We start from the raw sequence: 15,892 nt of genomic DNA, 5'->3' as shown, positions 1-15,892 counted from the left end.
AAGATTGCCATATTAGAATGCACTATTAGTAAAATATTCCCTTTTCATAGAGATAATACTGCAGGGGGAAATGTTCATATATAAAAGTAGGGGCTTGATAGATGTCTGTTTAGTTATATACACAAAAATATGTATATAATGAAAGAATATTTAAAAACAATTCATAGACAATTTTCAAAATATGTACACAATTTCCAATGTTTACTGCTTGTCCGTTTTGTGTGATTTTATTCATATGCTGTTTCCTTAGAGATGCTTGCTTTATATTTCTGAATTACATGCATTTTATCATATTAGAGTGTTTTACTTCAGTTATATTTTCTTCTTATATCTCTCTTATCAGTTTAATAGATCTGGGTGTTCTTTAGTTACAGATAGAGATTAAGAAAAATGAGGAAATGAGGCTGTTAAGTGTGATTTGCCCAAACCATCATCCTGTAATACATACAAGTTGTAAATTAGTTGTATCTTTTTTTTTCAAACCATATAATTCTAATTCTGTATTGTAATGATGCCATCCTGTTACATGAATTATTGTGAAAGTAAAAAAATCTGAAATATTTTTACAGCTAAGATTTATTTTCTGGTCTAAGTGAAAAAAATCAGCATCATTTAATTGTAAAGCAGATGTAAAGATATATTTTTTAAAATATATATTCACAAGCATACATACATACCGTGTGTGTGTGTTTGTTATATGAATAGAGGAAATGAGACACAGAGAGGAAGAGAGAAATGCAAGAGAGAGTGGCAGCCAGAGTAAGAATAGATAGAAATGGTTGAAATTAGCCAATGTGACTTAACATTGGGGAATTCAAATGAGGTTTATGGGAAAAAGTAGTAGAATAACTTTAACACTCTGTGCCAGGCTCAGACCTGGAACCAGGATACTCAGATGAATAAGACACAGCCTGCCCTCAGGTAGCTCATTGTCTAGTTGGGGGAGGAGACTTGTACATATGTAACTTGTAACACAGTAAGATAAGTGCAATTATAAAATGAAAGCAGCATTCAGTGTGGGTATAGTATGTATCTGTGGGAGAGGGGCTGCAGAAGAAGACTTCATGCAGGAATTGGTGCTTGAGCTGAGTCTTGAAGGGCCGGTGGGATGTGATCAGGTGGGCATGAGTTGGAAAAGGAGTGAGGGTGGTAGGAGAAGGACGTTCCAGGAGCTCAAATGCTCAGAGGCATTTGAGTGGATAATAGGGGTCTTTTCAGAGATATTTGTTTAAGGAATGCACACGTCACGAGGGGACTTGCAAATATGTCAAAGCTTGGTTTGCAACAGAGACCTGATGATGGAGGGTTTATTTGGACGTTATTGCAGGAGAGTAATGTGATGAGAACTGTATAACAGTGGGTTAGACAGTAGATTGGTGGGAAAAGTACTGGAGGCTGAGATGGCGATTAGGAGGCCGTTGTTCAGAACAGAAAAGATCTGGAGGAGGTAAACTGAGGCAGTGGTAGTTCACACGGTGGGAGGTTGATGATTGAGGCAGTGGGAGTGATAAAGAGCGTGATGTATGGTTTGATGGGAGGAGATCAGGGAAAAGAGGCCTCTGAGGTTGTGGTCTCACCCAGAGTATGTGGAATGAAACATAAGGTATGGAAAGGAAATGCTAGAACAGGTAAATATGTTTAGTTTCACCTATGTAAGTAAAGGAAAACAATTATATTTTGCTAATGATTATGCTTTGAATCGTTAGTTTAGGTATTTCATTTTAAAAATGATTATGCTTATACTGGAGATCGATTCTCAAAATTTTTTCACTGATAGGAGTCTGATCAAAAATGATTGGAGGGGCTTCCCTGGTGGCGCAGTGGTTAAGAATCCGCCTGCCTATGCAGGGGACACAGGTTCGAGCCCTGGTCAGGAAGATCCCACATGCCATGGAGCAACTAAGCCCCTGCACCACAGCTACTGAGCCCGCGAGCCACAACTACTGAAGACTGCGCGCGTAGAGCCCGTGCTCCGCAACAAGAGAAGCCACCGCAATGAGAAGCCTGTGCACCGCAAGGAAGAGTAGCCCCCGCTCGCCGCAGCTAGAGAAAAGCTCGCGCGCAGCAACAAAGACCCAACGCAGCCAAAAATAAATAAATAAAATAAATTTAGAAAAAAAAAAAAAAAGATTGGAGACCAGGGAAGTCCCTGGCAGTCCAGGGGTTAGGACTCAGTGCTTTCATGGCCATGGCCCAGGTTCAATCCCTGGTCAGGGCACTAAGATCCCACAAGCCGTGTGGTGTGGCCAAATTAATTAATTAATTATTTAAAATGATTGGAGACCAAAGAAGGCTTTAAGGCCGTGGTTTCCAAACTTTATATTCCTGGAACCCTTTACACTCTTTTTATTTAGGACCCCAAGGAACTTTTAATTATGTGGAATTACTTATTTATATTTATTCTGTTAAAATTTACTGTATTAAAAGGTGAGAAATTTAAAAATATTTGTTTAGTAATTCATTTAAAGATAATAATAACAAACTCAGTACATGTTAGCATAAATAACATACTTATTATGAAAAACAATTCTATTTTCCAAAAGAAAAAGTTTAGTGAGAAGGATGGCCTTGTTTTACATTTTGGCAAATCTCCTTAGTGCCTGGCTTCATGGAAGACATCTGGATTCTCATGTCTTCTCTGTACTCAGTCTATTGCAATGTGCTTTTTTGGTTGAAGTTTGTGAAGGAAATCTGGTCTCACACAAAGGAAAAGGGAGGGGTTTTCAATAGTCTTTTCAGGTAACTGTAGAAACTCTTCTTTGATACTATCCCAAAACTTGATGTATGATAATTTTCCAAGGGTTAATTGCAATATGGAACCTGAAACCACATGAATATACTTTCCGTGCTCTGTAATATTAAATCAATTTGTTTATTCTGTACTTTGAATAGGTCAGCATTCAAGTCTGATTTTGTAACATCATGAATTGGTTATGTGAAAAATATTGGTCCTCTGAGTTATACAAGAACTTTAAAATGTTGACACATTTTATTAAACAGCTAAAAAATCACTTTTGTTAGTATCGCCAATAGGCTTATCAGAAAATCTTTATGTGTTGGGAATCTGTCAAATCATAGTGTTGATAAAAGTTTCCAAAAATTCTAATTTTTGCTGGAAAGCTCAAATTTTATCATTGGTAACAGTTATTGTCAGTTATTTTCCTTGTTTGTTTTCAAGAAAATGTCTGCCAAATACTCAAGTCTGAGTAACCATAGTTTGTGTCTGTCAGACATTCTTTCAAATACATACAGGGTTACATAGAAAAAGTGGCTACTTTAGCTGGCTACTAAAACAATTGCATACATGCTTTTTCTCAGCAACAATTGTAATTCAGATGAAGCATTTTTAAAAAATTTGTTTGCTTTTACTGTGAGTGAGTGAGTGGTGATGAAACATATAAGGTATGAAGTTGGATACCAATATCTTGATTTGTACTAAGGCTCTTGAAGTTTTTCTCACCATGTCTTTTGCACCAATAGCATAAATGGGAACACAGTGAAAAAAGCAGGAAACGTGTCAGTATCGTGAAAATAGTTTTGACTTCATGGACTCCATTGAAAGACCTTGAGGACCATCTTTTTAATAACTGGTGGTTTAAGGTCATCCTAATACAGATGTGGGAAAGCATCATGTCACCTTCTGCTTTTTGAAAAGTTTAGAGAAAAAGCATTTCAAATTTCTGCTACTTAAAAAAAAATGAGATGATCTTATCTGAAACCCATGGCCTTGAAATAGTTTTTTAAATTTTCTTTCTTTTTAGTCTAAGGTAAAATGTTTAAAAGTTACTGTTTTAACTTTTCTAGCATTGGCATTTATTAATCAGAAATGCCTTTTTTTTTTTTTCTTGTCCCTAATGCCTACCATTTGACAGAGCCCTGACAACCAAATCACACAAAAGTAAATTCATTCCCTCTCCAAAGGCTTTCTGAAATATAGTTTTAGTTAAGGGTGACATTTTTTGGCTTCACAAAATTGATTGTTCAGGAACAGGTCTTATTTCATCGAAGTATATTCTATGTAATAATGATAAATGTATAAATCCAACTCATGTTTTAATGAGATAGTATCTCTTCCCTTAAATCATACAAAAGTGTGCTATATTTTAAAAGGTTTATTTGAAGTATAATTATTTTCATCTATCTCATTTCTTTAAGAATACTTTTTTTTTTTTTTTTTTTGCGGTACGCGGGCCTCTCCTGTCGCGGAGCACAGGCTCCGGATGCGCAGGCTTAGCGGCCATGGCTCACGGGCCCAGCCGCTCCGCAGCATGTGGGATCCTCCCGGACCAGGGCACGAACCCGCGTCCCCTGCATCGGCAGGCGGACTCTCAACCACTGCGCCACCAGGGAAGCCAAGAATACTGGGTTTTTTTTGGACCAAGAATACTTTTTAATGCAATCACAGATGATCATCTGGGTCCTGAGTTAAATGCTAATTTCCTAAAATGTTTATGCGTTGTATTTGTTAAACCCATGTATTCTTTCTAATCATAGTCCAGGTCGCAATTTGAAAGTAATGAAAATGACTTTAATAACTCACCTAATGAGTCATAGTTAAAATTAGTTTTTAGACTACGGCTTTTGTGTTGTTTACAGGGTGATTCCCCAAGAACAGACGATGTTGCAGAAGAAAGGCAAATGTTACGAGTTAGAAGCCAGAGGAAATTTTTATGAAAAACAAAACTGGGGTTATTAGATACAAGATTAAGCCAACAAACAGCCTTAAATATTGCCCTGTGGTCTCAAGAAAGGGATAGTGAGTAGTAAGGGTTTTTCTTTCTAACTGTAAAAGAATTTCAAATTTACAGAAAAGTGGAGAATAGTATAGCAAGCAACCATATGGTCACCACTTAAATGTAACCGTTGCTAATATTTTATTGCATTTTCTTCCTCTTTTTTTTTTTCAAAGATATTGTAAACTAAAGACATGATGTTTTACTCCTAAATGAGGTAGTTTGCATCTCTAAAAGATAAAACCTTATAAATATACATTTTGCGATGATGGGATGATCTGAGAGCGCCAGAGGGCCTTTGTTTTGCAGACTGGGGTGTACCAGGCTATGAAGTCCAGCAAAATACCTTGGCATGTGAAGGGGATTTTATAAAATTGTTTAGAGGACCTAGAGGAGGAAGAACACTGAACCAAGGGTAAAGGTGTGGAAGAGAGACAGAGATATTTTAATGGGCAAGTTTGATTAAATTTTGCTATTTGGTGTGTGATTTAACCATTTTCTCTATCTCTCCATAATGTCTTAATTTAAATTTACATTATTCATTCATGCTTTAGAAATTGGATTATTTTTTTGACTTGGCCCTGACCTTAGGGTGGGTGTGGAGTGAAAACCAAGGCTGCCCAATGTGTTCACTGGAACTGCACAACTAACATCAGAGGGATCTAGGAACCCATACTTTGAAGAGTTTTAGCCAGTTAGTAACAGAATGTCCTATTAGAGTTATTTAATTACACCTCTTTTTTTTCTTGCATTGAAGTAATACCGTCTGGCTTAATTTGTGCAATGTCTTCTTGTGTTTAGGTCTCGGATGTGGTTTATTATACACTGCAACAGTGACCATTACATGCCAGTATTTCGACAGCCGCCGAGGCCTTGCACTTGGCCTGATTTCAACAGGTACGTTTTCAATATAAGTACAGCATTGCTACTCTTCAGCCTTCTAATCAAAGTTAGAAGTTACAAAGCACAGATATGTTTAACCAACCATGCCCCCGCTGCCATTCACGTAGCACAATTTATTTTACTCTAGTCCTAGAAGGAAATTTTATTTTCCCCTGTAAATATGGGTGTAGCTTTCAAAAAACCCTAAAGATACATGTATGAAAAAGCTGGGGCATTAGATGTCCAGTATAATATAGGAAAAGAAAACTTATGGGTCCAGTAAATTGAGAGTCACATGCTGGTGAGAGCCTTGCTAAAAGCAGCAGAGAGCACTTAAGTAAAGCACCTGATCCCTGGGAAAGAGAGGAGAAATGGAAGGAAAATGGGTCCCTTCAGGCCATTGTCGGGAAGAACAATGCTGTGACACCTCTCCAGCTCCATTTATTGTGGAACTTAGGGTTTTTCCAAAGTACTGGTTTGTGAATACATCTCGTTGCTCTATTTGCATATCCAAACAACAGACTGTTTACACTGGTTATTCTTTTAATGATGGGGTGGGGCGGGGAGCGGCTGTGTGTGTGTGTGTGTGTGTGTGTGTGTGTGTGTGTGTGTGTGTGTGTAAGTGTAAAAGCCTTCTGGACTCGCTCTGATATTGTAAAGTGGTGTTTTACTTTTCAGATGGATTTTTTTCTAGGCTATTTAGAGAACTTATCCAAATTTCTGTGGCCAATGCTTTAGGAGTTTGCTTAGGAGATAAGGCTGCCAAGCTTACTAAAACTTGTGTTTAAGTTTACATTGCTACTTGTTCATGGGTAGATATTCCTGGGAGGTCAGACGTTCAGATAAGCTGAAGTACTTCAGTAGTGTATCTGGCAGCGGGATCCAAACTAATGTTTCGTTCCTGAGGCCAATGCAGTGGCAACAGAGTGCTTCCACATCAAAATAAATCGAGCTGGATATTTCCCCAAGGTGGTTTAAGGAAGCATTGCCAGGAAAGAAATGTGAATCATGCCCTAGGAGGAAACAGGACCGGAGTCTGAGGGCATGGCTAAGGCAGAACTAGGAGAAGAAAGAGAAAAAACAAAAGATGGAGAAGCCAGAGCAGCTGGAAGGCAGTTTAAAGAACCTGACAGCCGCATAGCACAGGGAGATCAGCTCGGTGCTTTGTGACCACGTGGAGGGGTGGGATAGGGAGGGTGGGAGGGTGGAGATGCAAGAGGGAAGAGATATGGGAACATATGCATATGTATAACTCATTCACTTTGTTATAAAGCAGAAACTAACACACTATTGTAAAGCAATTATACTCCAATAAAGATGTAAAAAAAATAATAATTAAAAAAAAAAAAAAAAGAACCTGACAGCATCTCCCACAAGTGTGGGAGGGAGTGTGAGAGCAGGGCTGGCAGCTTAACGGATAATAGGCCTTACCTATACTGTATTTTTTGTAGAGGCACTATAACGTAGTGACAAGCCCAAGACCCTGGAGCCAGTCTGCTTGGTTTTGAATTCTGTGTCACTCAGTAGCTGTCTGGTGATGGACAAGTTACCTGTTCTGTGAAATTAACTGTTACGCCTCAGTTTTCTGAACTGTAAAATGGGGATAATAATAGCACCCATCTGTTGGGCTGCACCCTGTAAGGCCTGTGCTTGCCCAGCTTCAAGACAGAAGAAAGAGCTTGGAGTCAGCGACAGAGACATCAGTGGTTTAATGGAAGGGGGGAGCTTACAAATCCAAAGCAAGATCCTGGAGTGATGCCCCAGGTGTGTGGTAGAGGGTGGGCAAGACATGGATGCGGGTTTTCGCTCCCGGGGTGGGGAGGGGAGATTGCCAGTTATAGGGGAATTGACATCAGGTTGGCTCATTGGTTACCAGGAAACTAGCAGAGAGGCACACACCTCCCCACCCCTTGGATAAGAGCAATCCCTAGGTGGGGCCTGGGACCAGTATATAGGAAGGTCAGTCATGCGAGTAGGTGTAGGTAACGCAGGCACTGGTCAGGCAGGGGATGTACAGAGAGCAAGAGAACAGCCATCTTGGGTGGCCTGACCATACACCATCACATTGCGTCATTGGGAATATTGAAGGAACATATGTGTAAGGCACATGGCAGGGGCTCTAAAAGTGTTAGTCATTATAATTATGACCTAGGTTTCCTTTAACGTCCGAATTTATTTGTGATGAAGATGTTGGAAATTGTATGCTGAGAGAGCTGCTCTTGCTTTCACTCAGTCTAAAGACGAGAGCATGAGAGACTGGGCTGTGGCACACTGAACCAAAATGGATTGACTGTGGACAATCTAGATTTGGCGGAATCGGAGTTTTTAGTTGTAGCACATAGGAAGTTAGATGAGGCAAAGTTAAGGAGCAGCATGAATCCACTGTCTTTGTCTATTCAGACTGCTGTAAAGTTGCATAGATTGAGTGGCTTGTACACAATAGAAATTTATTTCTCATAGTTCTGGAGGCTGGAAGTCTGAGATCAGGGTGTCGAGGTCAGCGTGGTTAGATTCTGCTGAGAGCCCTCTTCTGGGTTACAGACTGCCACCTTCTCCCTTTGTCCTCATGTGGCAGAAGGGAAGAGGAAGCTCTCTCAGGTTCTCTTTTATAATGGCACTAATCCCATTCAGGAGGGTTCTACCCTATGACCTAATCACCTCTCAAAGGAGAAACCTCCTAATTCCATCACACTGGGGGTTAAGATTTCAATTTACAAATTTTGGAGAGACACAAACCTTCACACTGTAGTATCCACCTTCAGTGAAAGTGGTGACGAGAAAAACAGAACTCACAGTAGAGTTTTTCTTTAATTGAAAAAAAAAACCCAAAAGCAAAATATAGTTGAAATAATGTGACCTGGGACTTCCCTGGCGGTCCAGGGGTTAAGACTTCGCCTTCCAGTGCAGGGGGTGCGAGTTCGATCCCTGGTTGGGGAGCTAAGTTCCCACAGGCCTCGGGGCAAAAAAAACAAAGCATAAAGCAGAAGCAGTATTGTAACAAATTCAATAAAGACTTTAAAAATGGTCCATGTCAAGAAAAAAATCTAAAAAAAAAAAAGAAATAATGAGACCTAGTTGAAATATTGTGATCCAGTTGAAAGAAAGAAACATGGGCATGAAATGGAGGTTTTGGGGAAACGATCTTAATCCCTGGTGAACAGGGATTGATAAACTGATGCCCGTGGACCAAAACTGGTCTATTACCTGTTTTTGGACAGCTCGTGAGCTAAAAATGGTTTTTACATTTTTGTTTCGTTGAAAAAAAATCGAAAGAAGAATATTTCATGGCACATGAAATTAGGTAAAATTAAAGTTTCAGTGTCCATAAATAAAGCTTTATTGAAACACAACCATATTCGTTCCTTCATGATTCTTCTCTGGCTGCTTTCACGCTTCAAGGGCTGAGTTGAGCATTTGTGACAGAGGTTGTATGGCTCACTATGCCTTAATTATTTACTCTCTAGCCCTTTATAGAAAAAGTCTGTTGACCCCTGGTCTTAATCAAAGCATGAGTGTATCTCTTATTGTTTCAGGCTCCCTGAACATCAATTCATGTTCTCCCTCTTTGTGATAATGTATACTTTAGGCATGCATGGAAGCATAATTAGTGTTTTATTTCACTTTTTCCTTTATCGTGTTGATTTTTAAATTGGGATTTTATTTTCGAAGATTAAAAATTATGGTTTTACAGTTTACACAGTTCCACAAGAGAGCTCTAATTACTCTTCACTGCCCTGAAAGAATCCTGCATCTTTTTTTTTTCTCTTCTTTTTGGCCAAGCATCGTGGCTTGTGGGATCTTAGTTCCCCCACCAGGGATCGAACCTGGGCCCTCTTCAGTGAGAGTGTGGAGTCCTAACCCCTGGCCCACAGGGAATTCCCTCCTGCATCGTTCTAAGCCATAACTACATTCTCATGGGCTGTGGGCTAAAGAAACTAGTGTCCAAAGTGGAATTTTATTTCGCTGCCCTGTCGTACACTTAGCATATCATAGGTGTTTGATAAAACCTATTGAATTGATCTTATATGTTTCCCTTATATTTCATGATGTTGACAGATAAAGTTAGTTGGTGAGCAAAGGGGAATTATCTATTTTCTTAACTTAAGGTCAAAATACAGAACTTTCAAAATACCAAGAATATTTTTAAGTGTCTAATTATATGGCACTTTGTTAGAACTTCTACAAAGAAATGGTGTTGGAGAAAAAGATGAATTAATAATGAATGGATGCTAATGCAGTATGGAATTATATGAAAGGTCCTCTTTTCAGTTCTTTCAGTTCGTTTTCTGAAATGCTTTCAACTTTTGAAGTATGTGCCACTTTTAAAAAGATAAGGCAGAATTCAATTCATCTACTTTTATAACTTCTCAGTAGTCAGCAAAGAGACACTTTCTTGGTAGCCACAAAAAGATACTATTTTAGCTGTCATTACATTAATGTGAGCTATTAATTAACGTTTGCAAGCGAAGTCTTTTTTCTTTGGGGATGAAGGAGTTAACTTTAAATATATTAGGAAGGGACAACTGTGGTACCAAAAAAAAAAAAGTTTTCTTATAACTCTAAGACAAAGCCATTTGGTTATTTGTAAGAATTTTTGATGGGTTTTTACCGTAAGCTTGGCATCCTGTTGGCGTTTTGATATAATTTGGTATAGACCATTTAAAAAGTATGATCAACCTATTTAGACTATTTTTTTATTACAGATCTACTTATTTCTTTCCTGTGTTTCCACGTGACATTTCTCAATGGTATTTAAATGTTAAAACAATCAAAAACTTGAAATCAGAGCCATATAAGAACACTGCAAATTAATTGGGCTAATGTAACTTTCCATTCCAGTGTGGTTAGTGTGATCTATGCTTAAAAAATGGAGTATTTACAGTGTTGCCCAAATGTGCAAACCAGGCATATTTTGTAATTTTAATACCCTATCAGAGTTCACTTTACTCTTCTCATAGTTTATTAATATCAAGCATCCATTCTGGTGATTAGCAATGGATTTGAGCTATCAAACCACTATAAATATCCTAAAACTAAAATATATCCTTCATCTCAAAAAATAAAACGTGAGAACTTTTCTTTTCCAAAAGGAATGCATACATAACATGGAGCCAGAAAAGTACTTTTTTGGTACTTTTTTAAGTACCCAAAAAGGAGTTGCATAGGTATTTGTTAAGGACATTGGGCTCCTGGTGTCAGACTGGGTGTGAATCCTTCTTACGGCATTTACAGCTCTCTGATGTGTGGCAAATTTCTCAAACTTTCTAGCCCTAGGTCACTTCAAGTGTAGACTGGGAATAATAATAGGACCTACCCAATAGGGTTATTGTAAGGATGAAACAAGATGGTGCGATGTAATGTGTTTAACGCAGTGTCTGACATACAAATGCGAATTCTTAAAATAAATGGTCACTATTGTTGTTACTATCTTCAGCATTCTTGCTGTGATTTTAATATGAAGGCACACACATGAATGCCAGTGTAAAAAAAGAAATCAAATTGTAATACTAATAATGCTTGTCCTGAGAGCCCCAAATGATAAGAGATTAAACAGTTACCATTTCCTTTTTAGGTTCAAGCATTGGACTTTTTATATACGCTGCTCTGCAGAGACTGCTGATTGAGTTCTATGGACTGGATGGATGCCTGCTGATTGTAGGTGCTTTAGCTTTAAATATATTAGCCTGTGGCAGTCTGATGAGACCCCTTCAGTCCTCTGATTGCACTTTGCCTGAAAAAATAGCTCTGGAAAAGGTACCAGGTAGATACTCGATTTACAATGAAAAAGAAAAGAACCTGGAAGAAAACATAAACATTCTTGAAAAGACCTACCGTGGTGAGGAAACATGTAAGAGCACTTTAGCCAGTGGTGACTGGAAACCAGAGAGTCTACTTCATAAAAACCCAACAACAATGGCACACACAAAAGAGACTGAAACGTACAAAAAGAAAGTTGCAGAACGGACATATTTTTGCAAACAGCTTGCCAAGAGGAAATGGCAGTTATATAAAAACTACTGTGAAGAAACTGTGGCTCTTTTTAAAAACAAAGTATTTTCAGCACTCTTCATTGCCATCTTTCTTTTTGACATCGGAGGGTTTCCACCTTCATTACTTATGGAAGATGTAGCAAGAAGTTCAAATGTGAAAGAAGAAGAGTTTCCTATGCCACTTATTTCCATTATTGGCATTATGACAGCAGTTGGAAAACTCATTTTAGGGATACTGGCTGACTTCAAGTGGATTAATACCTTATATCTTTACGTAGCTACCTTAATAATTATGAGCCTGGCCTTGTGTGCAATTCCATTTGCCAAAAGCTATGTCACGTTGGCACTACTTTCTGGGATCCTAGGGTTTCTTACTGGTAATTGGTCCATCTTTCCTTATGTGACCACGAAGACTGTGGGAATTGAAAAATTAGCCCATGCCTACGGGACATTAATGTTCTTTGCTGGACTTGGAAATAGCCTTGGACCACCAATTGTTGGTAAGATATTTATCTTAAAGTCAATCCACTGTACTGTTCTTCTTTGTAACATCTCTGGATACAGAAATTCATAGTGTAAGAATAGCACAGATTTATACAACATAAATCTGCGTGGAATGTCTCCTGATCGTGATTTATTCAAAATCACTTTGATGTAGTTGGAAAAGCCAGTACGCTTGCTCAGGAATCTGTGTTTATTCTTCATCTGGGAGAAACCCAAAATGCCTGCTTATTCTTGTCCAACTATTTGAGAAATTCTCCTCCTCTAACTCCCATTAGGCCACTTTGGGAGTAGATTGGGTAATATATATCCTAATCTGCACTGTATATAAATTTTTTTAATTAATTTTTTTATTGGAGTATAGTTGGTTTACAATGTTGTGTTAGTTTCTGCTGTACAGCAAAGTAAGTCACTTATACATACACATATATCCACTCTTTTTTAGATTCTAGTCCCATATATAGATCATTACAGAGCACTGAGTAGAGTTCCCTGTGCTATTCAGTAGGTCTTTATTAGTTATCTATTCTATATATAGTAGTGTGTATATGTCAGTCCCACGAACTGTATATAAATTGATGAACTTAGAGTATTCCTATTCATACTATGTCTATCAAACTCACTGTTTTCTTCCTCCCTTTTCAGGTTGGTTTTATGACTGGACCCACACCTATGACATTGCATTTTATTTTAGTGGCTTCTGCGTCCTGCTGGGAGGTTTTATTCTGCTGCTGGCAGCCTTGCCTTCCTGGGATACGTGCAACAAGCAACTCCCCAAGCCAACTCCAACAACCTTTTTGTACAAAGTTGCCTCTAATTCCTCTAATGTTTAGAGGAATATTGGAAGGCACTGAGGACTGTTTTCTCATAGCAAAATTGCACCGTGCGTGATCTGAATGAATTTTTTTTTTTTTTACATATCCTATTCTCTATGTACTGTGTATGTAGCCTCTATCTCCTGTATTTTTTTTTTTCCTCTTTTTTCCTTTTTCCAAGAAGTGGGACTATTCTGTTTTACTATTATTGATGAGTTCTGGACATTGTGATCATTTTGGCCAGCCTCAGAAGGCTTTCTCTGTGTAAAGAAATATGATTTCTCTGCAGACTCCATTAGTTCCATTGCAAGGCAGCCAGAGGAGACTCTAGCTATTTCAGAACTGGTGCAAGCAGCGTGACGAGATATGTGTGTAGCCTGCCAGGGACTAAATCACTCTCTCCTCTCTGCTAGCCGCGCTAGTAAATAGAAGACTTCAAGCCAGTCAGGAAATGAAAGGGGTTCCTAAAACAGCGTTAAGAATTGCGGTGGCACAATATTGATCATTTTTTAAAAATGATATTTTAAACTACCGTCACCAGTTTTCATTACAGTAAGTCCCCTACCTATGAACCTTCAAGTTGCGAACTTTCAAAGATGGGAAGTGCGTTCGCATGTCTAATCACGTAAGTTACTTCACGTGTCTGGCGTAGATTGTCATGTGCGTGCATCCTCTACAAGTGGTTGTGCTTTTGTGTACTTGACTGTACAGTACTGTATAGGGTACAGTGGTACAGTATCTTTATTTCAAGCCCAGGATGTCCAGAAGCAAGCGTAAAAGCAGTGATGATGTAGCTGGTACTACTGTACTTTTCAAGGTAATGTACTGTAAGATTAAAAGTGTTTTCTTTATTTTTTGTGTTTGTTTTTTATGTATTGTTTGTGTGAAAAAGTATTATAAACCCATTACAGTACAGTACTATAGAGCCGATTGTGTTAGTTGGGTGTGTAGGCTAACTTTGTTGAACTTACAAACAAATTGGACTGCGAATGCACTCTCAGAATGGAACTCATTTGTGTGTAGGGGACTCATTGTACTCTGTTTACCTTGATGAACCACCCACATGTTTGGTGCCCACTGAGGATACATCCTTTCAATTCCTAAGGTGTTTGCTGAGTTGCAGGCAATCTCCAAACAGAGGAGTAGAGTTACTGTAGCCTTTCTTCATGGTTGGCCGCTGGAACCTCGCTCACTTTTGTTTGTCAGCATCCGCTCAGCTGATGTTTCCCAAGAAGTGCTGATTTTACCTGTTTCCAAATTGGAAATGCATATTTAAACCATTCCGTTCTGGCAAATGGGAAACATCCATTTGCTTTGGGCACAGTGGGGATGAGTTGCAAGTCCTTACATGTCTTGTCAGTGAAGCATTTATTTGCTACTATCAGATTTTATCACTATCCAATTTTAATTCAAGGGCAGAACTAAAAATTTGTGTGTGTCTGGATGTGTGTGTGGATGTGCACACGTTGTGCTCCGAGCCTGTGTGCTATTCAGTACGTGGGAAGGGAAAAAGGCAATAAGAAATTGATACCCTCCTCCAACTTTATTCACTCTTAAGCAAAATGTTCTAGGAAGAAAATCAACATTTAATATGTTGACATTTTTCTAAGGAAATGTTTTAAAAACTTTGCTATGCATCAGAATCTTCTATAGATCCTTTTTAAAATGTAGTTGCCTGAGTACCACTAGTAGAGACTTTGATTATGTAGTTCTAGGTTGTGGGCTAAGCATCTGTATTTTTAATGAACTCTTTAAGTGATTCTGAGAGCACAACCTGAGTTGAGAATGACTGTTTTAAGATTGACAGCAGAGAAACATTTTTTTTTCTCTTAAATAAAGAAACAAACCAAAAACCCATTGAGGTGAGGGGTTTTTAATAAATGGACAAGTTTGGTTCTTTAAATAGGAGTCACTCTTCCCACTGTGCCAAAATTGTCTTTTCATTTCTTTTGAAATATGTAAGGTTATTTTATACTTCTATGTTGCCTTTCTTCAAAGGCACGTGAAGCACTTTATAAGCATGAATCCCCACAACACCTCGGTGAGGTCGGTAAATAGTGTTTTTCCAGGCAGTAAACCTGGAGTGCGGGGAATTTCATAACTGAGTGAATCCTATTCAATAACCCAATAATGGGGCCCCAAAGCACTTGGACTTCTGCTCCATATTCAGACTTCTGGAAACTTTTCTATGCCTCACTCTTTAGTCACTGTCAAGGTTAGTAAGTAAAATAAATAGCATTCAAAAAAAAATTAAAGGAAATGTTTTTGTGATAAAAGTTTCTTTTTGCCAATATCATGTTCGGGAAATCCAATAACCTTTTCTTAACTTTTTTTTTTTTTTGCGGTACGCGGGCCTCTCCCTGTTGTGGCCTCTCCCGTTGCGGAGCACAGGCTCCGGACGCGCAGGCTCAGCGGCCATGGCTCACGGGCGCAGCCGCTCTGTGGCATGCGGGATCTTCCCGGACCAGGGCACGAACCCGTGTCCCCTGCATCGGCAGGCGGACTCTCAACCACTGCGCCACCAGGGAAGCGCTTTTCTTAACTTTTATGCCATCCCCACATTCATCAATGTTGATACTTGTCCAAGTGCGTCTTTACCATGTCTACTATTGTCTTCCAGTGTGTGCATTATCCATTGTCTAGGGAATGAATTTTAAGTTACAATAAAATACTTTTTGTTTGTTTTGCCTCAGTGTGGTTGCCTTTTTTCTTCTTAGCCCCCCGAATTACAGTCATACTTTACTTGAATGTAAGAATATGAATTCTCTGATTTCACTTCAGATCCAGAATCTGGTGATATAGATATTAGCATATTCAAAAGTCAATTTGCTAAACCATTTTGACCATTGCCTTCCAAAAAGCTAAAATATCAGTCCTACAGAATCCTTTTGAGGAAAGGGAGACAGACGCCCCTTTGGAATTATTAGTATTGATCTTGCTACTCATTAATGGAATTCTTGGTCTGTTCCAA

At 38.7% G+C, this 15,892-nt stretch overlaps 1 protein-coding gene across 1 annotated transcript in view; it reads left to right on the top strand.

Annotated features, from left to right (window-relative positions):
- SLC16A9 (solute carrier family 16 member 9) overlaps window positions 1-12,939 on the top strand; it is a gene marked incomplete at both ends in the record, with an annotated part of 35,129 nt that extends 22,190 nt beyond the window's left edge. The window contains 3 exons of the mRNA XM_082673531.1: window positions 5,535-5,630; window positions 11,188-12,105; window positions 12,752-12,939. Of these exons, the coding sequence (XP_082529657.1) occupies window positions 5,535-5,630; window positions 11,188-12,105; window positions 12,752-12,939 (1,202 nt within the window). The remainder of the gene's footprint in view (window positions 1-5,534; window positions 5,631-11,187; window positions 12,106-12,751) is intronic.
- Window positions 12,940-15,892: the final 2,953 nt, after the last annotated feature.

Source organism: Grampus griseus (assembly GCF_964374135.1).
Source record: "Grampus griseus genome assembly, chromosome: 16".
Taxonomy (NCBI): Eukaryota; Metazoa; Chordata; class Mammalia; order Artiodactyla; family Delphinidae; genus Grampus; species Grampus griseus.
The sequence above is the reverse complement of the archived record's forward strand: the minus strand, read 5'-3'. Positions and strand labels throughout refer to the sequence as shown.